Source organism: Dipodomys merriami, unplaced genomic scaffold (assembly GCF_024711535.1).
Source record: "Dipodomys merriami isolate MVZ:Mamm:240054 unplaced genomic scaffold, mDipMer1.0.p SCAF_21, whole genome shotgun sequence".
Lineage (NCBI taxonomy): Eukaryota > Metazoa > Chordata > Mammalia > Rodentia > Heteromyidae > Dipodomys > Dipodomys merriami.
Genome location: NW_027203493.1, coordinates 519,880 through 547,619, shown reverse-complemented (window position 1 = coordinate 547,619; position 27,740 = coordinate 519,880). Strand labels below are relative to the sequence as shown.

The 27,740-nt window shown below is 48.0% G+C and overlaps 2 protein-coding genes across 2 annotated transcripts; both read right to left on the bottom strand.

Moving 5' to 3' along the window:
• Window positions 1-933: 933 nt before the first annotated feature.
• On the bottom strand, window positions 934-15,292 carry LOC138833813 (elongation factor 1-gamma). The gene is made up of 10 exons (XM_070032144.1): window positions 15,190-15,292; window positions 13,988-14,146; window positions 13,097-13,160; window positions 12,825-12,967; window positions 12,214-12,357; window positions 8,701-8,830; window positions 7,905-8,112; window positions 1,581-1,753; window positions 1,363-1,487; window positions 934-1,170 (listed from the first exon to the last, which is right to left on the bottom strand). Exons 1-10 carry the CDS (start codon window positions 15,199-15,201, stop codon window positions 1,012-1,014), a joined length of 1,317 nt encoding a protein of 438 aa, XP_069888245.1. The 5' UTR covers window positions 15,202-15,292; the 3' UTR covers window positions 934-1,011.
• Window positions 15,293-16,486: 1,194 nt separating this feature from the next.
• Window positions 16,487-27,636, bottom strand: LOC138833809 (speckle targeted PIP5K1A-regulated poly(A) polymerase-like). Its single transcript, XM_070032141.1, has 9 exons — window positions 27,508-27,636; window positions 24,517-24,707; window positions 22,387-22,702; window positions 22,119-22,219; window positions 20,161-20,627; window positions 18,770-18,879; window positions 18,425-18,535; window positions 18,193-18,285; window positions 16,487-17,640 (listed from the first exon to the last, which is right to left on the bottom strand). The coding sequence occupies exons 1-9, from the start codon at window positions 27,587-27,589 to the stop codon at window positions 16,523-16,525; spliced, it is 2,589 nt and encodes an 862-aa protein (XP_069888242.1). The 5' UTR covers window positions 27,590-27,636; the 3' UTR covers window positions 16,487-16,522.
• Between the last annotated feature and the right edge of the window lie 104 nt (window positions 27,637-27,740).

Here is a 27,740-nt window from a genome sequence, read left to right as displayed (position 1 = left end):
TATATACCCTCTAATGCAAAAGCTCCATAAACACACCTGTCAAACACACCTCTGGTGTCACGCAGACCTGGCCCCAAGGCCATAGGTTTGATCTCAAGGACCCACCCAAAAAATAAAGGGAGAAATCTACATCTATACTGAGCACTTTTTTCCCCCCCTTATCATTCTCTAAGCAATACAGCACAAGTATTTATATAACATTTACAGCATACTGGCTGTGTAAGTAATATGATTGAAAACACATAGGCAACATAAATAGGGTTTTGCAAACGCTACACTGTTTATGTAAGGAACATGAGCAGAAGGGATTTGGATATTCTAGAGGATTCCTGGAACCATTCCCCCCAGACAGGATAGGACAACTATAAATCTGAAGTCCCTCTGGCCAGATGCTGGTAGCTCACACCTACAATCCTAGCTAGTCTGGAGGCTGAGATCTGGAAATCTCAGTACAAAGCCAGCTGAGGAGACAAATCAGGGAGACTCTTAATCCCCAAGTAAAGAGCAAAAAGCAGGAACTGTAGTTGTATCTCTCAAGGGTAGAGCACCAGCCATAGGCAAAAAAAGCAAGAGTGTGAGGCTCCCGAGTGAAAGTCCCAGTATCAGCACACACACAAAAACGTTCCTCTATACACTGAGTTACATGTTGACTCTTTCCATTTTTAGCAGGTATTTTCTGCCCTCACTGGGGAAAACCTGGAATATGGCTCCTAAGAATTTGGTAGCAAATTAAGCTTCATGTCACCACACCCTGTTCCTCATCTTTCCACTGCAAGAGGCGGGGTAATACAGCAAAAATGAGGCCAGGCCTCCACTTCTGCTCTTCTGAAGACTTCTCTCCTGCTGTGCAGATGCTGCAGGCACAGGGCCCTGCGCAGCGCATTTCTACCCTTTCAGGAGCCACCACTCACAAAGGAGGCACGACAGGAAAGGTTCAATGTTCAGCTTCCTTTAATGACCCCTATCTCCCTGAAGGGCAGGTGCAGGCAGCTAGGCGATGGCAAGAGATGGTCACTTGAAGATCTTGCCCTGATTGAAGGCTTTGCCCACGTGCTGGAAGGCCCCCTCCCAGGAAAAGTACTCTCGAACCAAGGTCTGGGTCTCCTCACTTCCAGGATCCAGTTTCCGCCATGTATAGGATTCGTAGTCCACCTGCCAGTCTGGACTCAGCTGGGGAACAGAAGCCAGCAAAGAGGCATGTGGTCAGGTTTATCAGACACCCGTGCAGCCCCCCAAAACAATGGAGAACATGAATGGTTCTTCCCAGGCACCCCTGAACGCCTCCACATGGCTCACAGGCTCATCTCATTGCCCCATATTCTTGCCCTTACCCCAGAGACTCCTTCCCCCATCCCCCCTCACCGGAAAGGCAAGTTCCTGGCCTCTGAAAACCCAGACTCCAGAAATGGAGCTGCTATTATTGGTTCCAAAGAGGACGACACTGGCAAAGGCATTCTTCCTCAGCTTGTCCAATCGCTGGAACATTCCTGGAAGGGCAAAGGAGAACATTCAGCCTTCGGAATCACATTAGCCCATGGCTAATCTCTGCCCTCTCCCCAGACCCATCCTCTCCTTCTTACCAGTGATGAGGTTGCAACTCATGAAGGTCTGGGAGAGCTCTTCGGGGAAGCGGTACTCAGCATACCACAGGGACCAGCCATCCTTATCAAAATGCTCCCAAAAATATGGCAGCGCCACAGACAGCGTGTCCTCATTGGAGTACTTGCGCTTAAATTCATCCAACACAAACGTACTGAAAGGAAGACAAGAGAAGGAGCCGATAAGGACCAGTCATATAGAGACAGCAAGGGATAGCCAAGCTAAAAGTGTTTTCACTCCAAATTCACTGGCAGATAACCTCACCAGTGAAGAGAGCAGGAGGGACATTACAAGCCAAGGCCACTCCTCTGCCCAAGTATGCTAAGCATGAGGGTAGGACTCACAGTGAGCAGTATCAGTAAGGGCATGGCTGACTTCTGCCCCCAGGTGGACACTCTGGGTAAGGATTCCTTTCTTCACCAGCTCCGTCCCACCTGGTCCAGTCTGCTCACAAGCCCTATTCAGTTACTGACTCACTAAAGTTTTCCCCACCGTGCTGGCCTCTCAGGTTGAACAGGCAGAAGTAGGAATACAAAGGGCCTCGCCTCAAATCTCACACCCTGGTGTGTGAAAACAAGTTTCTATAAGGAACCTTTAGATTTGGGTTATCTTTGAGGCAATCCTGCATCCTGAGCCAAGAAGGCAAGGATCAACGTAGGAGGGGTTAGTCACAACCCCATGGCTGAGGTTCTAGTTTTTTTGTTCTTTTCAATTAACAAAGCATCTATAGGCAGTAATCCTAGTTATTAGGAAGACTAGATCTGAGGTTCCAGGGTGAGTGCTGGGCAAGAAAGTCCCTGAGAAGCCAGGCACTGATGGCTCACACCTATAATCCTAGCTACTCAGAAGGCTGAGATCTGAGGATCACAGTTCAAAGCCAGCCTGGGTAGGAAAGTCTGTGAGACCTATCTCCAATAAAAACCACTAGAAAATCGGAAGTGGCGCTGTGACTTAAGCAGCAGAGCGTTCCCCTTGAGCTGAAGAGCTGAGGGACAGCGCCCAGGCCCAGAGTTCAAGCTTCATGACCAACCAAAAAAAAAAAAAAAAAAAAAGAAAGAAAGAAAGCATTTATATAATGCCAGTAGACAAGAGCATACTAATATTTACATACTTTCCTCTGGTCTTCGATTTTTCAAAGATGTAGGGACGACCCATGCAGTTTTGGTCAACTGTGACAAAACTATTAAAAATTCTTGCTGGGTAGGGTGGCACATGCCCCTGTAATCCCAGTATTCCAGGCTAAAACAGGAGGAACCCAGCAAGCCTAACCAGCAGCTACATATAAAAATACCAATGTAGAGGCTGGGAAGGTGGCTCAGTGGTAGAGCGCTTACCTTGCATGCCTGAGGCACTGGGTTCGATTCCTCAGCACCACATAAGCAAAAAGAAAAAAGCTGGAAGTGGCGCTGTGGCTCAAGAGGTATAGTGCTAGCCTTGAGCTGAAGAGCTGAGAGACAGTAGCGCCCAGGCCCAGAGTTCAGGCCCCATGACCAGACACCCCCAAAAACAAAACAAAACACCTAAAAAAACAATGTAGCAAGGTGCCAATACTGGTACCTGTTTCCCATCACAGCCTGTTATTCATTCTTTCTTTTTGTGGGCAGTCATGGGGCTTGAACTCAGGGCCTGGGCTCACTCAGTCTCTGAGCTCTTTTGTTCAAGGCTAGAGTAATCTAAACTTTGAGCCAGTGGTTAATTGGAGATAAGAGGCGCAGACTTTTCTGCCCAGGCTGGCTTTGGACCATGATTCTCAGATGTCAGTGTCCTGAGTAGCTAGGATTACAAATGTGCCCCACCATTCTTTCTTTTCTTTTCTTTTTTCTTAAATGTAGCTATTGGGACCAATAGCTATATTACACACATATATACATTTTTTTTAGAGTGGCTAATGACCTTATACTTCATTAATGTGCCAAACCTTGAATAAATGAGTGTACAACAAATGAGCACAAACATCACCGCAGGATTCCACTCTACCTTCCCAACAGTCCCATGAGTTAAGACTGTTCCCCTAATCCTTGCTTTACAGGTGAGGCCAAGTGGTTCCTATCCAAGCTTATACTGTAACAAAGCACCAGGCTCTTATGCCCAAGACTGGAGCTTTACCACTGGAGCCACATCTTCACTTCTAGCTTTTTGTGGTTAACTGGAGGTAGGGTAATTTGTGGTTAATTGGCTTTGTTGAACAATGATCTCAGGCTCCTGAATATCTAGTATTACAGGTATGAGCACTAGCACCCAATTTTAAAACTTTTTCTTTTTGAACTCAGGGCTTCAAGCTCTCACTTAGCTTTTGCTCAGCTCAAGCTGGTGAACTATCACCTCCAGTTCTTCAGTACTTTTATATGCACATATGAAAAAAAAAAAAACCCTGTTAAAAAAAAGTGCTCACGCCTGGCACTGGTGGCTCACACCTGTCATCTCAGCTACTCAGGAGCCTGAGATCTGAGGATTTCAGTTCAAAGACAGCCCAAGAAGGAAAGTCTGTGAGCCTCTTATCTCCACTAAACTAAAAAGAAAAGGAAAGAAAACAACAACAACAACAACAAAAAGCTGGAAGTACAGCTGTGGCTCAAGGAGAGCACTAGCCTTGAACAAGAAGTCCAATGGTTCAATGGCAGTGTCCACGCCCTGAGTTCAAGCCCCAAAACCAGCACTAAAACAAAATGTTTTGAGTTCAGCTTGGCCTATAATTTGAGACCCTGTCTCAAAGAATTATAAACTAACCACAGACTTCTAAGAAAACACCTTTAGCTGGAAGGTCATAGAGGGCTGGAATGTAATCCTGAACAAAACAAACAAGTCCGGGCTGGGAAGGCGGCTCAGTGATAGAGCGCTTGCTTTTGCATGCCTGAGGCCCTGGGTTCAATTCTTCAGCACCACATAAGTAAAAAGAAAAAAGCCAGAAGTGGTGCTGTGGCTCAAGTGGTAGAGCGCTAGCCTTGAGCTGAAGAGCTGAGGGACAGCGCCCAGGCCCAGAGTTCAGGCCCCACGACCGGACCCAAAAAAACAAAAAAACAAAAAAAAAAAAAAACAAGTCTCAGTCTTAAGGGTTTCATCTTTGAGCAGGCCAACAGGACACCATGATAACTCAGCAAATACGCATTAACTGTTCCAAAAAGGATATAAGAAAAGGCAAGATTTGGGGCTGGGAATGTGGCTTAGTAACAGTGCTTGCAGGCATGAAGCCCTGGGCTCCTCAGTACTACATACACAGAAAAAGCCAGAAGAGGTACTGTGGCTCACACAGTAGAGCGCTAGCCAGCCTTGAGCAAAAGAAGCTCAGGGACAGTGCCTAGCCTTGAGTTTGAGCCCCATGAGTGGCACAAAAAAAAAAAAAAAAAAAAAAAAAAAAAAAGGCAAGGTTCTACTATTACACTGTTGGGACAGGAGCATCACCTGAGCCAAGAGTTAAAGTAGAAAGGATGTCTCTTGCAAGATTTCCAATTTGCTGCCTGAGCTACATTATAAAAATTTCTACTTGAAACAATTGAACTTCAAACCAAGAAATGTGGCTTAAAGTATGTTTTCATTTGCAGGTAGCTGTCTGTCTGCATGTCCTGGAATAGAAAATCAATTTTTAAATAAATTTCTATTAACCACTTTGAAAAAAAAAAAAAATTTCTAGTAGGGCTGGGAAGGTGGCTCAGTGGTAGATTGCTTGCCCTGTATGCATGAGGCCCTGGGTTCAATTCCTCAGCACCACATAAGCAGAAAAGGCCAGAAGCAGTGCTGTGGCAAGTGGTAGAGCGCTAGCCTTGAGCTGAAGAGCTGAGGGACAGCACCCAGACCCAGAGTTCAAGCCCCACAATCAACAATAACAGCAACAACAAAAATCTCATGTGTATTACAATAGCATATACATAATAGCATCTAGTTTGGGCCAGTTATACACACAAACAGATCTTGCTCACTCTTGACCTATCTCAGTGCAAGTTTAATCACTTGAGTTTAAAGAACAGATAAGGAAGGATGTAGCTCTTGGTTAGTCTTCAGCACTGTATAAGTCACTTAGCTGCACCCAGAGCCTTCTTGGTCACCACAAAGGACCTGGGAGTTCTAAGGACTACAGCCACACTGCAGTTGCTGGTGTCCCCCATCATCATTCACACTCCACACACCCCGACTTCCTTCCTGTGGGTCCTCTTGCACACCAAATTACCACACTAACCATCACAAAATGGAGGAGAGGGGATGTCAAATCTGAATCCTAACAGACCAAATAGTGAATGGCATAAGGCCTATGAGTTCAAGGTCAACTGGCCTATAGATGAGACCCTGTCTCACAAACAAGCAAACAAAATTCCCAAGTTATGAAGCAATGACCACAGAAAAGACTTTGACTTCCAATAAAATGTTTAGGGCAGTGACTAAAGTGAGTGGGTAGCAAAGAACCAGAAAAGCACTGGCTATCTTTTTTGGCACACACACAAAAATCTTCACTACACTGAATGCTGGTGGCTCACACCTGTAATCCTAGCTACTCAGGAGGCTGAGATCTAAAGGTCTTGGATCAAAAATCCAGCCCAGGCAGGGAAGTCCATGGGATTCCAATTAAAACACCAAAAAGTTGGAAGCAGAGCTGTGATTGCCACCACAAAACCAAACAAAACTCTCACTATATGCTGTCTTCCAAGAACTACTATTCTGTCAGTAGACCCTGGGTACCCACAGGTGTGTGGTTCCCAGGAGCTAGGTGGTTGTCCGGTGCTCAGCTCCATCTCCACCAACTTCTGCTAGACACCTGGGACTCTCAAATTCTCATTTCATCTAAACACATTAACTTTTATCTAGTACTTGGGTAGGCAAGCACTCAGAAGATCACACAATTTAAACACAACTGACAGCAACTCAGGATTAAGAGTTACTGCACCCTAAATGCTTTTGAGATTTTTTGTGGGGGTGGGGGTGGGGGGTTGGCTGTGGGGCTTAAACTCAGGGCCTGGGGGAGCTCTTTTGCTCCAGCCACAGCTCTACTTCCGTAAGTCTCATAGGGACTTTTCTGCCTGGGCTGGCTTCAAACCATGATCCTCAGACCAGCGTGAGCCACCAGCATCTGGTGAAATTTGATTTTTTCTTTTTTCTTTTCCAACTTGAGGGGCCTGGGCACTGTCCTTGAGCTTCTTTTGCTCAAGGTTAGTATTCTATCACTTGAGCTACAAGCATCACTTCCAGCCTTTTCTGTGTATGTGATACTGAGGAATCAAACCCATGGCTTCATATGCATGCTAGGCAAGCACTCTACCATTAAGCTACCTTCTCAGCCCTAAATGATTTCTTTTTTTAAACTGAAGTTGGTAAAAACCAAGAGAAACAAATCAGGGAATAAAAATAGGATTCAGAGGACCCCCACCATCTACTTCCTTCTGCTTGGGGGTGTCAGCTACTAAGTTTGTTAACAATGAAGCCACTTGTTTGGTAAGCAATGTTTGTAGTCTGATTTTTCACAACTAGTAACAGAATCTTGCTGCTGTCAGTTGCTTCAAAGCCAGCCCAGCTAGGGACATAGGCTGTCTTCATCTTCTTTCTCCCCATACTTCTTGGCCTTCAACTTGCAATCCTAGTATCTTGGCTTCCAGAGTGCTGGGATTATAAGCCTGTGTCACCACTCAGCCTTCGACACTAAGTGAAATGAGCACACTCAACCAAATTGCTGGCTGAGCACTGGTGGATCATGCTTCTAATCCTAACTACTCAAGAGGATGAGATCTGCGGGTCGTGGTTCAAAGCCAGCCAAGGCAGGAAAGTCTGTAAGACTCTGTCTCCAAATAACCACCAGAAAACTGAAGTGGTGCTATGTATGGCTCAAGTGGTAGCTGACTTCAAACAGTACTCATCAGATCTCGACTTTCTTAGTAGTTAAGATTTAACATATACTTTCAAAACACCTTGAAGTTATTGCACTAGCTAGCTGGTCATAGTGGCGTGTGACTGTCCTTCCAGCTACACAGGAGACTCAGATTGAGCAGAATGAAGTTCTAGGATAGTGGACAGTCCTGAAAAAAAAAGCCCATGAGACTCCATCTCAACAAAAAGTGGGTATGGTGGTGTGTATCTGTCATCTCAGCTAGAGTGGGAAATGCAAAATACAAGGATCACTTGGTCCTGGCAGAAAGAAAGACCCTATCTCAAGATAACCAGTGCAAAAAGGATGGGAGGAATGGCTCAGTGGTAAAGTGCCTGACAAGCACACACTAGGCCTTGGGTTCAAAACCCCAGTGCCAAAATAAACAAATAAATAATCCAAAATTCTGGCCCCTGATGCCATAGGGTATAGAAGTGAGCATGCCACCCAGTATCCTTACCTCTTGGGCAGATGAGCAAAGGGGTCCTTGGCCTTGGGCTCAGAAGCCAGTGCCTGCTCACACTCATCCATCTCCTCCTCTGGAGCTGGGGCAGCTGCCTTTTTTTCCTCTTTTCGCTCAGAAGCTTTTTCCTTCTGCTTCTCTTCCCTTGAACCCTTCTCTTTCCGTGGGGTATCTTTTTTAGGCTGGCTCTCTGCAAACTTCTTAGCTGAGGGAGAGAATAAGGAAAGGAGAAAAATGTCCTGTTTCCAGATTCCTCCAAGCAGAAATCAGCATTAATAATAAAAAAGGACCCTCCCCCACGGTATAACCCCTGCTTTCACTGTATTTGATGTTGGTATAACTTGGGGAGGGGAAGGGAAAAAAAACAAATTGCTTAAATAAGGATACAGGTGGACCCATTGCAACAATGAGATGTACAAGGCAATATGTCAAAAAATGAACTTTACAACTTTGGCTGGGGGTGAGGGGGAGAGATGGGAGGGCAGGAATGGGAAGGAGAAACAAAGGAGGAGGCTACAATGCTTGATAGAAATGTACTCATCTTGCCCATGTAATTGTAACCCCTCTGTACAGTATTTTCACAATAAAAAATAATAATAATAAAAGGAAAACGGATGGATGGGAGTATAAACTACGCTGCACTGTCCGTGATCAAGCAAGGAGATGCCTTTGGAAATAAAACCAGACCACCCTGCATTTTACTGCAATTTCACATGATTCAGGGTTCCCATAACCCAAAGACTGGATAAGAAAACAAGGACTCTGACCTGTGCTCCCGTCCCCTCCAACTTACCATCAAACTGGGCCATCTTCTCACACAGTTTCACCTCCCCCAAGACAGCCCGGAACTGGGGCTGGTTAATGCAGGTGAGGAACCAGCGGTTGGTATTGGGGAAAGCCTGGCGGAAAGAAGGCTCCAAAACCTGTCAAGATAGGTGGAGTTAAAGTGAGCACAGGAAAAGCAGAACCCAGGAGACTCTTAGCTCTCTCTCCCTACCATCTCTAGGCTGCCCTTCCTCTAAAATCCTAGACAGCTGCATCTGATGGCATTTACTGCTCCCCATATAGACCACTTCTGTATTTCTTGCTTGCTTTACTTTTTGAGACAGGGTCTCACTACACTACCTACTCAGGCTGACCTCCAATTCATGATCTTCCTGCCTGAGCCTCCCAAATGCTGGAAACATACCTTAAAAAAAATCTCTTTATATATATTAAAAAAACTTCTTTATAGTCCAGTCTAATGTAAGAGCTTCCTGTCCCTTCCATTTAGAAAAACTGTATCTTGCTCCTAAAATCTTACGTTGTTACCAATCTTTTAAATTTCACCTGCTAATATGCCTTCTTTTGACACTATTCCTAAGAAGGCAGAGATCATGGTTCAAGGTCACCCTGGGCAAAAACAAAACAAACAAAACAAAAACTAATCTCTACAAACAAGCTGTGCTTACTAATCCCAGGTACTGGAGAGTCTCAGGGAGAATCACAGTTCACAACCAGCCAAAAAGCACAAGATCCTATTAAAAAAAAAAAAAAGCTGGGGGGCAAGAATCAAGTGGTTGTGAGGTAGCTCTTGAGTTCAAACCCTCTCACACAAAAAAGGGAAGGACAAGAGGCTGCAACAGAGCTATTCATTAAAGAACCTGCACCCTAGCCCAGTGATAGTATGCTTGAAGCCGTGGATTCTACCATCACACCACCTCTCTCTCTCTCCCAAGTGCCTTAAGAACACTTTTTTTTTTTTTGAAGCTGGCACTACTGGCTCACACCTTAAATCCTACATACTCAGGAGGTTAAGGTTTGAAGGATCCACCTGCAGAATAAGCAGCAAAAGTACAACTGGAGATATGACTGAAATGGTAGAAGGCCGCCCTAACCAAGTACAAGGTCCAGAGTTCAAATCCCAGTACTGCCAATAAAATACTACTTACTTGCTAAGAAGGCTCTAGCTATCTCTGCACTGACTATACTGTGTGCACTATCCTCAGCCTTAGGCTTGGTATGAGCTCAGTAACACACAGCACTTGTCTAGCATGTACAACAGTAATGGACAGCCAGGAGTGCTGGCTCTGCAGTACTGCCTACTTACAAGCCTTGTGTGTGCACTGTGTGCAGTTACAACACAATAGGTAGAGAAGCATTAAGACATTGGAACACCAGGCACAGGTAGCTCAAGTCTGTAATCCTAGCTACTCAGATGGCTGAGATCTGAGGATCATGGTTCAAAGTAGCACGGGAAGGAAAGTGTAAGACTTATTTCTAACCAACCACCAGAAAACTGCAAGCGGCTCAAAGTGGTGGCACACTAGCTTTGAGCAAAAGAGCAGAGTTCAAGCCCCAGGACCAATGACAATAAAAGATAGGTCCAGTGCTAGTTTGAAAATTTGCAACATGTTATTATTTTTGGAGGAGGCTGGTACTAGGGTTTGAACTCAAGACCTTGAGTTTACCTTCCTAGGCAGGTGTTCTACCACCGAGTCATGCCTCTACCCCTTTTCTTAGATGGTCTTTTTGTTGTTAATTTTGCCAGTTCTGAGGTTTGAACTCAGGGCCTGAGCACGGTCCCTGAGCTTCTTTTGCTCAAGTCTAGCACTCTACCACTTGAGCATTAGCACCACTTCTGGCTTTTTTTTTTTTTTTTTTTTGGGTCCAGTCGTGGGGCCTGAACTCTGGGCCTGGGCGCTGTCCCTCAGCTCTTCAGCCCAGGGCTAGCGCTCTACCGCTTGAGCCACAGCGCCACTTCTGGCTTTTTTTCTTTTTGCCTATGTGGTGCTGAGGAATGGAACCCAGGGCCTCAGGCATGCAAGGCAAGCGCTCTACCACTGAGCCACCTTCCCAGCCCCCCACTTCTGGCTTTTTCTGTTTATGTGGTACTGAGGAATCTAATCCAGGGCTTCATGCATGCTAGGCAAGCACTCAACCACTAAGCCACCTTCCCAGCCCTCTTAGATGGTCTTTTTGTGTGTGCTGCTCTCTGGGTTTTAAGTTAGGGCCTTGTGCCATCACTTGACTTTTATCACTTGGCACTCTACCATACCTCCACTTCCACCTTTTTGCCTGGGTTGGCTTTGAGCCTCAGTCTAGGATTACAGGCATAAGCCACCAGCACCAGGAGAGCTGGTCATTTTTTTTTTTTGGGTTGGTCGTGGGGCTTGAACTCTGGGCTTGGGTGCTGTCCCTGTGCTCTTGAGCTCAAGGTGAGCCTCTACTGCTGGAGCCACAGCGCTACTTCCGGTTTCCTGGTGGTTTATACTTTCCTGCCTGGGCTGGCTTTGCACTGATCCTCAGATCTCAGCCTCCTGAGTAGATAGGATTACAGGTGTGAGCCACCGGCACCCAGCGAGCTGGTCATTTTTGAGATAGGGTTTTGTTCCTTCCTGGAATATTCTTGGACCCTAATCTGTTTATTTTAGGATTCCCATTGTACCCAGGATAACAGGCACACACCCACCTTGAAGAGTCTTGAGAACTTCTTTACATAAACTGGCCTTGAACCATAATCCTTCCAATCTCAGCCTCCCAAATCACTAGGATTACAACTGTAATCCACTAGTGCTCAGCTAACACGTCATTCCTTTTCATCCAACAACCTAGACAACGTTCATTACTACCCTCATTTTGTTGATCACAGAGGGGAAAAAATGGGTACAGGTATGAGTCAAGTGGTAGAGTGCCACAGCAAGAGCACAGGCCCTGAGTTCAAGTCCAAGTACTGAGGTATATGCACACATGCCCGCACATACACAAGCAACCTAAAGGAATTCACATACCCTTCTGTATTCTCCATTAAGTGAAGCTAAGACTTAAACTCAGATCTGCCCTCAAAAGATCTTGAAGCTGGGGCTGGGAAGGTGGCTCAGTGGTAGAGTGCTTGCCTTGCATACATGAGGCCCTGGGCTCGATTCCTCAGCACCACAAAAACAGAAAAAGCCAGAAGTAGGGGCTGATGCTCAAGTGATAGAGTGCTAACCTTGAGCTGAAGAGCTGAGGGACAGTGCAGGCCCTGACCGACAAAAAATAAATAAATAAATAAATAAAAATCTTGAAGCTGCAAACCTGTTTTCATAACTAAGGCTAGCCAAGCTTCCCAAGGAAGGCTGGCATAAAACAGCTCGACAGCCAACCAGAAACTAAGAGCAATCTTACAGTGATGTGTATCCCCACATCAACCCTGGGACCCTCCACCCCAGATATGACCTTGGACTCCCTTTCAGCCATGTCCTCAGCAGAGCCAGGCCACCAGGACTGTACTGTATTTCCAACACTCAGCTACTCCCTGCCAAATGGGTCCCTTTATAAACCTCACCTGTTTATAGAGCCACAACAGGGTGCAAACAACTGTGATATCAGCCAGTGTCACTCGTTCGCCCACCAGGAAAGTCCTTGTCTTCAGATGAGCATCCAGCAGCCCCAGAATTCGCCTCACCTCCTCCTTTGCATTCTCAGTGGCCTATGATTCAAAACAGTCAAACTTAATGGGTAGATTCTGTCTTCCTCATCTTCCTCCCACGAACATAATCAGACATATATCCACCCTGTTTCAATCATCTAGAATCATCTCAAATGTTATCCTGAATGAAGCTGTCTATACTAAATGCCTTTGTGGTGGGCCTGGCTTCCTTTCCCACTACACTGAAAATAATAATAATAATAATAACTTATTGGAACCTTAGAGCACATCTGCTCTAATCACTCAATTCCCATTGGGAGTATAACCTGAGCAGAAATGGTGCCTTGGACCATGCAAAACAAACCACTGTGTATGACAAAGCACCCAGATGCCATTAGTAGTCTATTTACAGGCCAGAAATTGTGTCCTTTTCATCTCTCACATATTCTTGCTATCTGGTCCTTGATCTATTTTCCCATTCCCCAAACACTCAGGAACTGATGCTGTCCCCAAGTTCCAAAGCTCACCTGTTTGTTATGATGCATGATGCCTAAGGTGGGGAACACCCAGGTGCTGGCTGGGGGCACTATGTCACTATCAGCAAAGCTCACCCACTGCACCACCTGGGCTGCTGCCTCTGGAGTACCTCCCCGAAGCTCCTCATTGCTCACTGCAGAGGCAGAACACGCAGGTCAGAACCTTGGGAGTCATGCCAGTTACCAAGCCAGGTCCACTGCAGTCCACCCTCATGCTCTCACCTCCGGCCCTCCCAATGCCAAATATCCCTGCAACAAATTACCATAGTAGGCGATGGCATTGCTCTCAAACACACAGAATCCATCATCACCCTCAAATGCTGGAACCTAGGAAAAAAGGAAAATACAGTCATGTCTCAATGACCCAGGAAGTAAATGGTTTTTAGATTTTAAAAAATGACCAGGTATCCCTTGCAATCTGAATATCTGAACTAAGCAATTGGAACATTTGGCTGTTATGGGTTATCTGCATGAAACCCCTGAAAGACACTAAGTAGAAAGTCAGAAACTAGAACTCTTACATCTACACAAGATGTAAGATGTAAGACTTTACGCATAAGCTTCTAAGTTCAAATAAAATACAAGTTGTACATCTATATCTGTATCACTGACAAGAATTAGGGCACAACTCACATAGCAATGGACCTTCTCTAATATTAGCCTCATAACTGTGGTTATTTACCTATCTCTAAATCCCTTGGGGGGAAATTCACTCTAATGAATAAGTAATAGATACCTGCACTGGTAACATTTGGAACTCTACCGTTCCCCATGAATATAATTAAACCTGTGAATTTGGCAAGTTGCTGAATAGCTCTGCATTACCTTTTGCAGAGCACTCTATAGTTATCTCAAAATAAATAATTTCCTTTTGATTTCTGTGAGGCCGAACCTCTCTATGTGGTCCAGGGTAGCCTTGAACCCTCAATTCTCCTGACTCAGCCATCCCAGTGATGGGATTACAGATGTGCACCATCACACCCAGATTTCAAGTTCTTTTCTTTTCTTTTCTTTTTTTAAACCAATGAAATGTGGTTAAATAATTTGGAAAGCACCCTTTAAAAGATACAGCCTTCTACAGGGCAATGGAATCCTAGAGCATTCTGGGTTCTCAGGATCAAAAACAACTGCCCCTCTCCACTTCCCTTACTCACCTTGCCAGCAGGAAATTTCCGGAGAAATTCAGGGGTGCGGTTGGTTTGGCCAAAGTGGAAGTGGGGTGGTGCGGAGAGTACACGGACCTGGGCCCCACTGTACTGAGCAGCAATGAGAGCCTTGAAGGCTCTCCAGTTTTCAGGATATGTGTACAGGGTCTATCAGAGAAAGGAGAAGTGAGGAGGATTATTGAGAACTGGATTCCAAGTCCTAAAATCCACTCTTTCCCATTTATTTATGCTGCTCCTTCTGGTCCAAGTTCCCTAGTTATTTGTCACATGTAATCAGAGTCCTCTGAAATACCAAGAACAGAATTACCTACCAACTGCTAAATAAAGCTCGCTGACAGATGTGACCTTCCCTAAGGACATCCCGGGAAGAAGCACTCCTTTCCCGTGTTATCTCCAAGAAATCCAGAGATGGTGATTCCCATAAGCCTCCTCCCCCATCTGCCTCCCCCGCCAGAACCCTCGGTTTCATTCATTCACGGTGACCCCAGCGCCTGACAACTCACTCCCTCTACTGCTGAACTAAGCACGTTGAGAAAGCATCACCCGTACAGGAGACATTCCGGACGAGAGATTTCCCAAGTTCCCCTGAGAACTGCCGCGTTAAAAGCGACTAGCATGTTCTCTTTCCAAATCAACGCCTCTTCCTGAGATTTAAAAATAAACTTCTTAAAGCCTCTCTCCTCGTCCAGCATTCCCTCATTCTCTGGTCCTGGCCGGCACCGGGCTCTCAACCGACTTCTCTGTGGGTCTCCACAGTGGGGTCCGGCTGGTCCCACTACCCGGAGACGCAACTCGACCCCAAGCCTGGGCCGTGCCAGCCGTCCCGACGCCACACCGACACCCGCTCCTCGGTCCCCGTTCGCTGCCCCACAAAACGGTGGCCAAAGTTCCACCAAGAAGCCGAGACCCCACGGCCCCCAACGGCAGTGAAGCCGAGCCGCCTGGGTCAGCCTGCAGACGGCGCGGACGTGAGCATCTCTTTCTCCTCACATTCCACCTCTGCCCTCCGGGAGCTCCGGTCTCGGTCCCTCGCCCTGTCCCAGGAGCCCTGCTCCCCGACAGGATCCTCTGCAGACCCCGGGCCACCCCCCCAGCATGGCCCCCGACGTCCTCCGGCGCCGAACCGCCCCTGTCGGACAGAGGATGGCGGCGGATGAGACGAACCGAATCACCAGAGCCGATGAACTTACCCCAGCCGCCATGGTGATTCCGCAGAGAAAGGGGGTGGGGCTGTCGGTGCTGCCGCAAAGTGCGCCGCCAGGGAGAGGAGGGGGTAAGGGAGAGCCGTGGAGAGGCAGCAGCCGGAAAGCGAGGACGGCATAGAAGGCCCGCGCACGACAGTTCCGTATCCCAAGGCGCTGAATTGGAAAAAGAAAGGGGTGGGGCCTTGCCGTCCCGGGCAGTGCAGGCTCGTGCCTGCGCAGTAGGGCTCTTGTGTGGCCCGCCCCTCAAGTAGAGCCGACCAATCGGAGTCCTGACATGAAACCCCGTGAGCTCGGTGGGCGTGGATAGTGTGAGAACCCGAAAAAAAGGACGTGGCACAACCTCCAGTGAGGTCCGGACCCCCCGGGTCGGGCCCTGCACGTTTTCCCTGAAATGAGAGGCTTTGGTAGGTTCTGCCCAGTCCCTCTTACTATGACTGGGTGAAATACAGGAGAAACTACTACTGCACGGGGGTGGCCGTTCACTCAACTTTTATTCCCGCTCAGGTTATTCTGTGGAAGGATGAACATCTTAACGGGGCCCTAAGTCTGCAAAATAGGTTTGCTCGGATTAAACCACCTTGCAGCTCCAGGATGCCATTCCTGCCATCAGAAAGGGCTTCGGACTGGCGGGCGCTGGTGGCTCACGCCTGTCATCCTAGCTACTCAGGAGCTGAGATGGAGGATCGCGGTTCAAAAAATCCAACCCGGGCATCAAAGTCCAGTCCGTGAGACTCTTATCTCCAATAGACCACCAGAAAGCCCAAAGTGGCGCTGTGGCTCAAAGTGGTAGAGAGCTGGCCTTGGGCTGAAGAGCTCAGGGACAGCGTCCAAGCCTCATGACTGACCAGAGAGAGGGGAGGGGGAGAGAGAAAGGACGTTCCCTTCAGCCTCCTTCTGGAGGACGGGCTCTGTCCTGGGAGGGGCCCACAGCACAAGGAAATCCTGGTCTTGATGGGCTGCTTTGAACCTACTTTCAAGTTTGAAAGTTTCTTATCCAATTAAAGAACTGGATGAACTGTTAAGAATGGTTGATGCTGTCACCGGTGGCTCCTGCCTGGAATCCTAGCTACTCAGAAGCCTGAGATCTGAGGATTGAAGCCAGCCTGGGAAGCAAAGGCTGTGAGACTCTTAACCTGCAATCATCCAAAAGCCAGAAGTAGAGCTGTGGCTCAAGTGATTGGGCCAAAAAGCTCAAGGACAGTGCCCTGAATTCAAGCCCCAGAACCAGTACAAGAAGGGGGGAGGGAGGCAGGGAGAAGAACAAGAGAAGTATAATATTAAACTAGCAGCTTTATTATTCTCCTAGGGTCCAAATCCTCTACTTGAGGAGATTTCGAAGGGCTTGAGGGAGAAAAACCTGTAAAAAGTGATGGAGATCAGGGAACAAGCCTTGAGAGTCCTGGAGCGGGGTCACAGTGAGAGTCTGGTCAGCCTGTGAGGCGGATGCCACGAAGGTCAGGAGAGGCTCGGTGTCTGGCGTCTGTTCAGCAGCATGTGTTTCTCTCAGTTCCTGGGTTACCTGAGCCTCCATGGCTAGCCACTCTGCTCCCGCGATGGCCTTGTTTCCATCTCCTGTTTTGCTTTGTTGCTGCAACCGTCTCCGGGCACGCCGCCGCCCCTGCCACACTCGGTGCCACAAAGCACAGCGCCAACTCACTAAGGTGGGGTATGATGCCCCCTTTCCAGGCTCACCTTGAGACCCATCTCCAGCCATCTCAGGTGCCATGGGCCTCTGCTCAGTAAGTGTGTCTAGACAGTTTGTGGTCATGATGGGCAGCTCACCTGACTGCCCAGGGCTCCGCATGGCCCAGTCCTGCGGCACCTCTCCAGCCTCTATAACCATTTCTTCCACCCTGTCTTCACCATGGTCTTCCTCATATCCCTGCTGCTCCTCTTTCCCCTCCTCACTGCTCTTTCTCTGTCCATCTAGTTTCAATCTCTTGCTTGTCCCTCCCTGGGGAGACTCAGTTCTACCTCCTTCGGACCGTGGCCTCTTGGTTCCCTGTTCTATATGGCATCCCAGTGCTTCCCTTAACACGCGGATCAGGACATCAGTGAGCTGGGGGAAGGGAGCAGGGGGAAAGGGGATGGGTGTGGCAGACAGCAGGGAGCTGGGAGAACTGGGCTGCAGAAGGGGGAGAAGCCCCCAATCCCGACCCCGGGAGGATCGCTGCTGGTACTGGAGGCTTCGGCAGTAATTGGCTGCTGCTCGGCAGCAGTTCTGGAGCCGCCCGGCCACCCGGCTGGTCACATTGGCTGCAACATTGTGACTCAGGTCAAAGGGGTCCTGGAGATTCATGGGGCCAAGGCGCAGACCCTCCCAGAGATTAGAGGGCACCTCTGCCACCGGCAAAGCCTGGCCTTCCCTCAGGGATAGCAGTGAGTCACGAAGATCCCAGGAAGAGACACAGGAGAAGAACTGGGCAAGCAGGGAACCTGGAAGAAGAAACAGACTGAGGAAAGGGGGTCACCATGAGGTGAGGACTGAGGCAGGTCCTGCACCAAAGACATTTCCTTAACAGTCACTTGGCAGGAATGTCCTTCCTTGGAGAGACTTCTTTCTTCCCAAGAAGCTCAGAAGAGTCCTAAGAAACCAGGCTTCTCTGATTCCCTTAAAAAAGAGATCAAGCCTCCTGCCCTGCATCCCCAGATACTGCTCCTTGCCTGTGCTAGCGGCATAAACCTTGGTCAAGCCACACAACTCCAAGGCACGGTTTCTTCAATGCCACAGGACCAGCATCTGGTGTGTTACCCACTGCGATGACCAACGTCTTCCCACCACCGATGGATCACAGTTTGAGCTAGCCCAGGCAGAAAAGTCTTCTATCACCAATTAACCAGCAATAAAGCTGGAAGTGGAAGTGTGGCTCAAGTGGTAGAGTACCAGCCTTGAGTAAAAAAGCCATGTGAGGTGAGAAGCCCATTCCAGACCAAAAGAAAGGGACAAAAAAAACAAAAAAACATAATCACTAGTTTTCTACCACTCACTGAGGGGCTCCACATTGGTGCTGGGCTCCAGTCTTGAGGCATCCCTGGGGAAACTACAGTCCCAGCCATCCACTTCTACCTGTTCTCCCTCACCTGTGAAAGGAAAATGGAGGGAGTTAGCTTTGAAGCAGGAAGATGAGGGCACTGAGGGGTGAAATGGGGTGACAGCAGAGCTCTCATTGTGCATAGCATGGTATATCTGATGAGATAGGACAGGGGCTGCCTGCAGTACCTGCTTTCTGGGTGAGCTGAGCCACAGCGGGCAACACGGGAGGGTCCCTGGTCTGAAGGAAGTAGATCACCAGCAAAGTCAAGGTGTAGTTATTGAGAAGGGGGCCACTTCCTGGGTAAATAACCAAGAATTCCAATTAGGGGCAAGAGACATGGCTCAAGTGATGAGTGCCTATCTAAAAGGCTGAAGCACTAAGTTCAAACCCCATTATGACCAAAAAAGAGGTGCTTCCATACCCTTGGTAATTTTCTTGACTCTGGTTCCTTTACCCACCTCCCTTCTCTCCCTGAATAGGGCGTCAGGGTGAAATATGCCTTTGTGCAGGCCAAATCAGTTCTTTCTCACCTGAAAGCCCTCGACCCTGAGCCCAGCAGCGGATGGTGTACACAAGGGGTCGCACTCGCCTATCCAGCTCACAGCAGAGACTCAGGAACCGAGAGTTATGCAGGGCTAGCCTAGAACAAAGGAAAAAAGACAGTGTTAGGTTTAGTAAATCTTAGACTCTATCACCTCACTAGCTCCCATTCCAGACTTCAGCCCAGCTGGATTTAGGCCAACACGGCTTCCCAAAGTGTGATAAAACAATGATCTTGTGAGAGGGTATACAAAAGAAGAAAAGACAGCCAGGGAGATGGATCAGACTATTCAGGACTGGAGGTGGCTCAATTGATAGAGCACCCACCTAGCAAATACAACACCCTCAAGTTCAAACACCAGCAATGCCTCGAACACAGATGGGTAGATAAGACTGTTGCCATATGCAAAGACTTAAAAGACAAGCCGGGTGCTGATGGCTCACACCTATAATCCTAGCTACTCAGGAGGCTGAGACATGAGAATCGCAGTTCAAAGCCAGCTAGGGCAGAAAAGTCCCCATGAGCCTATTATCTCCAAATAACCACTCAAAAACTGAAAGTGGTGCTATAGCTCAAAGTAGTAGAGCACTAGCCTTGAGCACAAAGAGGCCCAGGGACAGCACTCAGGCCCCACGTTCAAGCCTCACAACCAACAGAAGAAGAAAAAGAAGAAAAAGAAAAAGGCAAGAGAAGGAAAAAGGGAGAAAGAGGAAGGGGAAGCAATGGAAGAGGATGGGGAATCGACCTATTAACATTTTCCAAATTCAAGTAACTACAGACTCTCTTCTATATCCCTTAAAAAATATTATTACATCTGGGCATTGCTGTCTCACTCCTGTAACCCAAGCTACTTAGGAAGCTGAGATCAGAGGATCAAGGTTCAAACTCAGCCAGAGCAGAAAAGTCCATTGGATTTTTTATCTCCTCTAAACTACCAAAAAATAAAAATAAAAATAATCCTGAAGGAGAGCTTATAGCTTAAGTAAAAAAAAAAAAAAATAGGGAGACAGCACCCAGGCCTGAGTTCAACCCCCAGCACTGGCAAAAAAAAAAAAAAAAAGTATTATGTAGCCAGGTATGGTGGCATACACCTGCTAATCCAGCACTCAGAGAGACAGACAGGCAGGAAGATCTCAAGTTTGAAGACCGTATGGACTATACAGTGAGTTCCCGGCCAACTTGAATTGCATAGAAAAAAGGTACTCCAAGAAACCATATAACAAACACCAAAACAGAGCCACACAGGAGGTAAAAAAGTGCACAAAAGATGGAAGCAACAGGACAAACAATTCAGCAAGCACAGGAGCTGAAGCAGAACTCTCATCCACCCTGAAACCCTCAGCTGTCCTTCCCCAACCATTCCCCCCCAAATAAAGGTACCGGTTACTGAGGGAGATGTCACCATGGAGACCTGAAGGCCGATGGCAGAACTTGACCACAGGGCGCCGGGCAGAGGGCACAGTCTGTACCCGATACACACCAGGGACACAGCCACGGAGAATGGATCCCACCAGCTCCAGCATTGCTGCTCCCTCGGGCTTCTCTTTCAGCGCCTCTGCTTGTTCCTGGGCGTTTCCTGGGTCTCCCTCTCCCCTATCCTCCTGGATTGGTGAGGCTGGAGGAAGGGACTGGGGAGAGGCGACAGTCTCAGAGGCCAAAGCAGAGTCTGGAGTCTGGGGTGCCAAAGAGGAGGAAGGAATTTCCAAGTCCAATGCTTCAGAATCTTGGGGAGAAGCTGGAGGCTGGGAGTCTAGAGGAGAGGCTGGGGTACAAGCCAGGGTTTGAGGATCCAGTGGCGAAGCAAGGGCTGAGTCCAAGGATGGAGACTCGGGAGCCTTCGAGGCTAGCTGTGGATGGAAAGGAAGTGAGTGACTGCTTCTCCTGCTGCCCCCTACTTTGGAGCGTGGTAGAGCACTAGCCTTGAGCTGAAGAGCCGAGGGACAGCGCCCAGGCCCCACGACCAACAAAAAAACAAAACAAAACAAAACCATACTGCTATTGTACTAGAGGTATGGCCCAAGTAGTATAATACCAACCTAGCAAGCACCAGGCCAAGTTCAAACCCTAGTAACACACGTACGTATACGCATACACGCATACACACACACAATTTATTTAAAAATATAACCCCAACATTTTATGTAAAACCCCAACTTTATAAGGTTATTACTCCTTGAAAATTCTATCAAAGCTGTCATCCATCTACGCCAATTCATTTTCAGCCTAATACCAGTCCTCATTCACATTTTTTTTTGGGGGGGTCCGGTCATAGGGCCTGAACTCTGAGCCTGGGCGCTGTCCCTCAGCTCTTCAGCTCAAGGCGAGTGCTCTAACACTTGAGCCACAGCGCCACTTCTGCCTTTTATCAAACCCAGGGCCTCAGGCATGCAAGGCAAGCACTCTACCACTGAGCCACCTTCCCAGCCCTCATTTTTTTTTTGGTTGGTTGTAGGGCTTGAACTCTGGGCCTGCGTGCTGTCCCTGAGCTTTTTCAGCTCAAGGCAAGTGCTCTACCACCTGAGCCACAGCGCCACTTCCAGTTTTCTGGTGCTTAATTGGAGATGAGTCTGGAGGACTTTCCTGCCTGGGCTGGCTTTGAACTTCAATACTCAGATCTCAGCCTCCTGAGTAGCTAGGATTACAGGCATGAGCCACCAACACCCAGCCTCATTTACATTTCTTTTGGCTGTAATGAAGTTTAAACTCAGAGCTCATGCTTGCTACTACTGCCAAGCTATGCTGCTGACCCTATTTTGTTCCTTTTTTTATTAACCAGGACTTGAGTTTGTACTCAAAACTTTGCACTTGCTCAGCTTGCTTGGCTGGCAGTTTATCACTTGAGCCACATCTGTAGCCTATTTGGGGGCGGGGGGAGGGGAGGGGAGGCAGGTAAGGATGCACTGGTTATTTTGGAGATGGAATCTTATGGAAACATTGCCCAGGATGGCTTTGAACTGCAATATTTTGGAACCCAGCCACCTGAGTAGCTGGAATTACAGGCATGAGCCACTGGTACCTGCCTACTTTGGGTTAGCCTACTTTGGATTTCCCAAGGTAGCTAGATAATAGGCATATGCCTTGCTGAGATGGAGTCTCCTCCACAGATGTGTTCTGCCCTGGGGCTGGAACAACAACCCTCCCTGTCTCAGCCTTTCACACAGCTTGCATCACTGGCACACACCACCCAACCCAATAATGGGTCGAAAAGAAATCTTGAACATTTTGCCCAGGCTGGCTTCAAACGCATCTCCTCTGGATCTCAGCCTCTCAAGTAGCTTAATGCCATGATTAAGCTACAATCCCATGACCTTTCTCCAGGGACCTCCCTGGTCACTCACCTGAGGTTCTTCCATATCACCTAGATCCAAGAAGAGGTCAAGATCACACCCATGGACATCAAAGCTATTTATGGAAGAGCCAAAAGGATGAACCACACAACCTAAGGACCAAGCAGAGAACAAAGGTCAGGAGACATTAGAGAGGAACTGGAGGTGCAAGAACATAATGGGGTACAGTGATGAAAGAGCAACTGAATGAATACCTCCAGTTGAGGGAAGCTGGGATGCAGACATGGAGATTCAGACACAGGGCAAGGCGTCTACTTACCTGGGAAGAACTCTGTGAAGACCTCTTGCATCAGGGCCACTACAAGGTTCCGCAGCTGCCGCTCAGCCTCAGACAACTCCCTCAGTCCCACAAGCTGCACCATTTGGGCCTCCACATCTGGGGCTTCGGCTAATGCTTTGGCAAGCTGGTGACTGTCAGGGCTCACTCCTTTGGGGGACTTGGCAGCTGGGCTCTGGAACTCCTTCTGCTCCCGTGGCCGGACACGAAGGCGATGTTTTCCCAGGCTGTGCTGGGGCTGTGACAAGACAGCCTCGCGAGCACTCACATCCCCCATCTCCACGATGGCAAACACACCCTGGCAGACCACACAGGAGAGAGGATGATGGTTTTGCAACCAAGAATCCAAGCACAGGGTCTGACAGCAGAAGAGAATATCTCTTTTGTGTGTGTGCTGGTACTGAGGCTGGAACTCAGAGCCTCTTGCTTTCACTTGGCTGTTTTGCTCAAGGCTGGTGTTTTACCACTTGAGCCACACCTCCACTTTTGGATTTTCTGCTTGTTAATTGGACAAAAGAGTCTCACAGACTTTTCTCTCAAGGATGGCTTCAAACCACAACCCTTAGATCTCAGCCTCCTGAGTAGCTAGGATTACAGGTGTGAGTCACCAGCACCTGGCAGTATGTTCTTTTTCTTTTTTTTTTTTTTTTTTTTTTTTTGCCAGTCCTGGGGCTTGAACTCAGGGCCAGGGTGCTATCCTTGAACTCTTTTTTTTTTTTTTTTTTTTTTTAAATCGGTCGTGGGGCTTGAACTCTGGGCTTGGGCACTATCCCTCAGCTCTTCAGCTCAAAGGGAGTGCTCTACCGCTTGAGCCACAGCACCACTTTCAGTTTTTTTTCTAGTGGTTTATTGGAGATAAGAGTCTCACGGACTTTTCTGTCCCGGCTGGCTTTGAACCAAGATCCTTAGATCTCAGTCTCTGAGTAGCTGGGATTACAGGCATGAGTTACCAGTACCCGGCTTTCCTTGAGCTCTTTTGCTCAAGGCTAGCCCTCTACCACTTGAGTCATAGCACCACTTCTGGTTTTTGAGTGATTAACTGGAGATAAGAGTTTCATGGGGACTTTTCTGCCCAAGCTGGCTTCAAACCATGATCCTTAGCTCTCAGCCTCCTGAGTAGCTAGTATTACAGGCCTGAGTCACTGGCAGTATGTTGTTTAGGTAGATTAGTGATTAGGTAGGTTAACAGTATGTTCTTTTTTTTTTGTTGGTAGTGAGCCTGAACTCTGGGCCTGGGCGCTGTCCCTCAACTCTTCAGCTCAAGGCTAGCACTCTACCACTTGAACCACAGCACCACTTCTGGCTTTTTCTGCTTATGTGGTGCTGAGGAATCGAACCCAGAGCCTCATGCATGTAAGCACTCTACCACTGAGCCACCTTCTCAGTCCCTAACAGTATGTTCTTTAAACCCCAGCTTTCACTACAATTACTGACTTGTCTACTTTCTCCTCTAGACTAAAAACTCCATGCAAGCAGGGACTGCATCTATCTATACATTCCCCACTCTGAATGCAATCTTAAGCAAAGTGCTTAGCACTAAGTCAACAAATGGTAAGGATGTGGTGAGCAAATCAAAAGTACACTGAGTTGGGTGCTGATGGCTCACACTTGTAATCCTAGCTACTCAGGAGGTTGGGATCTGAGGATAGTGGCTTGAAATCAGCCCAGGAAGGAAAAGACTCTTATCTCCAATCAACTACAAATGCTTAGAAGCGGAGCTGTGGCTCAAGTGGTAAAACACTAGTCTTAAGCACAAAAGCTCAGAGACAGGGCCAAGGCCCTGAGCTGGAGCCCCAGGACGGGCACCAAACAAAAAAACAAAGCACACTGAATCTTTGACAAAAAAAAAAAGTCCCTCAATAACTAACCAGTGAACACGTAAAAGGGGGTGGGGAAGGTGTGAGAAGTTCTCTCACGTTCTGTGGTATCCACCAAGCACAGGCCATATTAGCAAACAGCCACAAGAGACTGCTGGTTTCACCCCCCCTCCCCCCCCTCCCCCTCTCTCCTCTGTTCCCTTACTTTCCCCCAATCTCTTCCTTCTTGGTCCCCCCACCCCACCCCCCTGCATCTTGGCTGACTCACTCTTACTCCTGGAGACATTCACTCTACCTTGTCCTTATCCATGACAACACTGGCCACAGGTCCAAATGTCTGGAAGTACTCAGAGAGCTGAGCAGAGTCCACATCCCTGGGGAAACCACTGACAAATACACTCCGAAGTCCCTGGGCCTTTCTGGCAGCTCGAAGCTCAACCAGATGTCGGTGCTTCCTGCCTCCCAAGTGAGCATCCAGGCTGGGTCCTGAAGGGACAAGGATGAGACAAAAACATCTGTGTTATTCTTCAGTGTATCTCTTCCCTGGCTCTACTTTCTGCATACCTACATCCTACTGATCATCCCAATCTTCCAAGACATAGCAAGTGTGACACATAGAATAATCAAAGACCTTACTCCTTCCACATTTGACATGACTCCCATTTCTCTATATGATTTTTTTTTTTTTTGGGTGCGGATCCTGGGTCTCAAACATAAGACTTGGACTTTCCTGCCCAGGCTGGCTTCAAACTACAATACTCAGGTCTCAGCCTGAATAGCTAGGATTACAGGAGTGACCCACCTGCACCCAGCGTTTTGTTTTGTTTTTTCCTTGCCTGTATCAGAGCTTTAACTCGGCACCTCTCACTCTTGCTTACCTTTTTCATACAAGCTGGTGCTCTATCAATTGAACCATACCTCCACTCCTGGATATTTTTGTTTGAGAGAGATAGTCTCATGGACTTTCCAGCCTAGGTTGGCTTTGAACCACCATCCTCAGATCTTAACCTCCTAAGTAGCTAGAGTTATAGTGTGAGCCACAGCACCAGTTTCTGCTTCTGGCTTTTTTTCTGGCTAAAGTCTCTGTTTTGTCTCAGCCACCGGCAGTTTTTGTTTTGTTTTGTTTGGTACACACAAGCACGTGTATGTATATACATACAAACCAGTCCTGAGGTTTGAACACAGGGCCTTGATGGACACTGTCCCTGAGCTAAAGACTAGCTGCTCTACTACTTGAGCTACAGCTTCACATCTGGCTTTCAAGTAGTTATTGGAGCTAAGAGCCACATGGACTTTCCTAACCAGACTGGCCTCAAACCTCACATCTCAGCCTCCTGAGTAGCTAGGATTACAAGTGTGAGCCACCAGCATCTGGCAAATAAGTAGTGCTTAAACCACATGTACTAGGTAAAGCAGCAAGACCTGTGAGTTATAAAGAAATTAATAAGTAACTTTTCCGGGTCCTATAGAAAAGAACTAAATCAGGGCTGTGGTATATAATGATCCAAAATGTATCAGTTTCCTCAGTTGGAGGTAGTAATAGTGTCTACCACATAGGTCCCTAGCAGAGAACCCGGTACCTGGTCAATGTAGACAATTTAGCTGTTAGATTTTTTTTTTTTTTTTTAATTTGTCAGTCGTGGGGCTTGAACTCTGGACACTGTCTCTGAGCTCTTCAGCTCTTCATGGCTACCACTTGAGCCAGAGTACCATGTCTGGTTTTCTGATGGTTTATTGGAGATAAGAGTATCACAGACTTCCTGCCCAGGCTGGCTTTGAACAACGATCCTCTTATCTCAAGACTCCTTAGCTAGGATTCTATGTGTGAGCCACTGGCACCTGGCTAGAATTTTTTTTTGGGGGGGGTCCGGTCGTGGGCCTGAACTTTGGGCCTGGGCGCTGTCCCTCAGCTCTTCAGCTCAAGGCTAGCGCTCTACCACTTGAGCCCCAGCGCCACTTCTGGCTTTTTTCTTTTTGCTTATATGGTGCTGAGGAATCGAACCCAGGGCCTCTGGCATGCAAGGCAAGCGCTCTACCACTGAGCCACCTTCCCAGCCCTAGAACTATTTTTATTATCAATCACCTGCTTGATGTTACCAAAGTGTTTGTGAAACCAAGGAAGATCACTTAATTTCTGGCTTGCACTGCTGGACAAACAAGTGGCAATGCCAACTTTCAAAAGAAAGTGAAGGCCTTGTTCATGGAAGATCAGTATTCCAGATTTCAAAAGCAGAATCTGTTGGATGCTGGTAGTTCATGCTTGTAATTCTAGTTACTCAGAAGACTTAGATGTGAAGACTGAGGTTCAAAATCAACTGGGACAGGAAAGCCCATGAGATTCTTACTGCCAATTCGTGAGGTTATAGCTCAAGAGGTACAGTCTTGAGTGAAAAAACTAAGGTACAGCACCCAGGCCCTGAGTTCAAGCCTTAATACAGGCAACAACAACAAAGAGAAATCTGGTTGGTTGTGCTTGTAATCCTAGTTACTTGGGGGAGGCCAAGATCTGGAGGACTGTGGTTCAAAGCCAGCTGGAGCAGAAATGCCTGTGAGACTTGTCCCCCCCTAAAAAATAGCTAGTTTCCAGACTGAAAACAATTGGCAGAGTGCCAGCTAGGTAAACTAAGCAATAGTCCAAGGCCTTTGCTGGGTGCCTGTGGCTCATGCCCGTCATGCTGGGTACTCAGGAGGCTGAGATCTGACAATCACGGTTCAAAGCCAGCCTGGGCAGGAAAGTCTGTGAGGCTCTTATTTCCAATTAACAACCAGAAAACCTCAGGGTCAGCGCCCAGGCCCAGAGTTCAAGCCCCACAACCTACCAAAAACAAAAAGAAAAAGAGCGCAAGGCCTTCATGCTGGTAGAAGGAAAAAAAAGTAAAATCTGAGGTTTCATTGAACCCCTTGTCATGCAAGCGCCTGGTCTATGTTTTTTTTTTCCCTTCTCCCTCTTCCTCAGTTAACTTCTCCAGTCATTCATGCCATGCTGTTTCACCCATCTTGCTCTCTCAGGAGTGGAAAAAAAGGAACAATGCTCAGGCCCTGGGTCCAAGCTCCAGAACCGGCACACACACAGGGGTGGTGAGAATAAAGCAACGAGGCTTTCCTCGTGGAGAATGCGTATCGTGCGAAGGGCAGATGCACGGTGGGACGCTTCGTCCCCTTCTGCAAGGCCCTCCGCCGTGCGGAGCGACTCCACGACTGCTACCAGCATCTCTAACCCGAACTTTCGCTAGCCCCCAAAGGCGGGAGCCTGCAACCGCCCCCTCCCTCGCGGGCCACCGCTTACGGTTGGCTGTGGTAACCTGGCAGAGGCTGCAGCGGAAGCCCCCGCGCGGCAGCGCCTCCACATCCGAGCCCACCGCCGCCATGGCCCCGGCCACAAGCAACCACCTCCGGCACCGCCGGAACTCACGGCGGCAACTCGCAACCTGCTTGGAAGCCAGTTCCGGCGGTCTCACAGGAAGTGACGTACGGTGCCACCACCACACGCGCCTGCGGAAACCTAGCTCCTCAGACCCG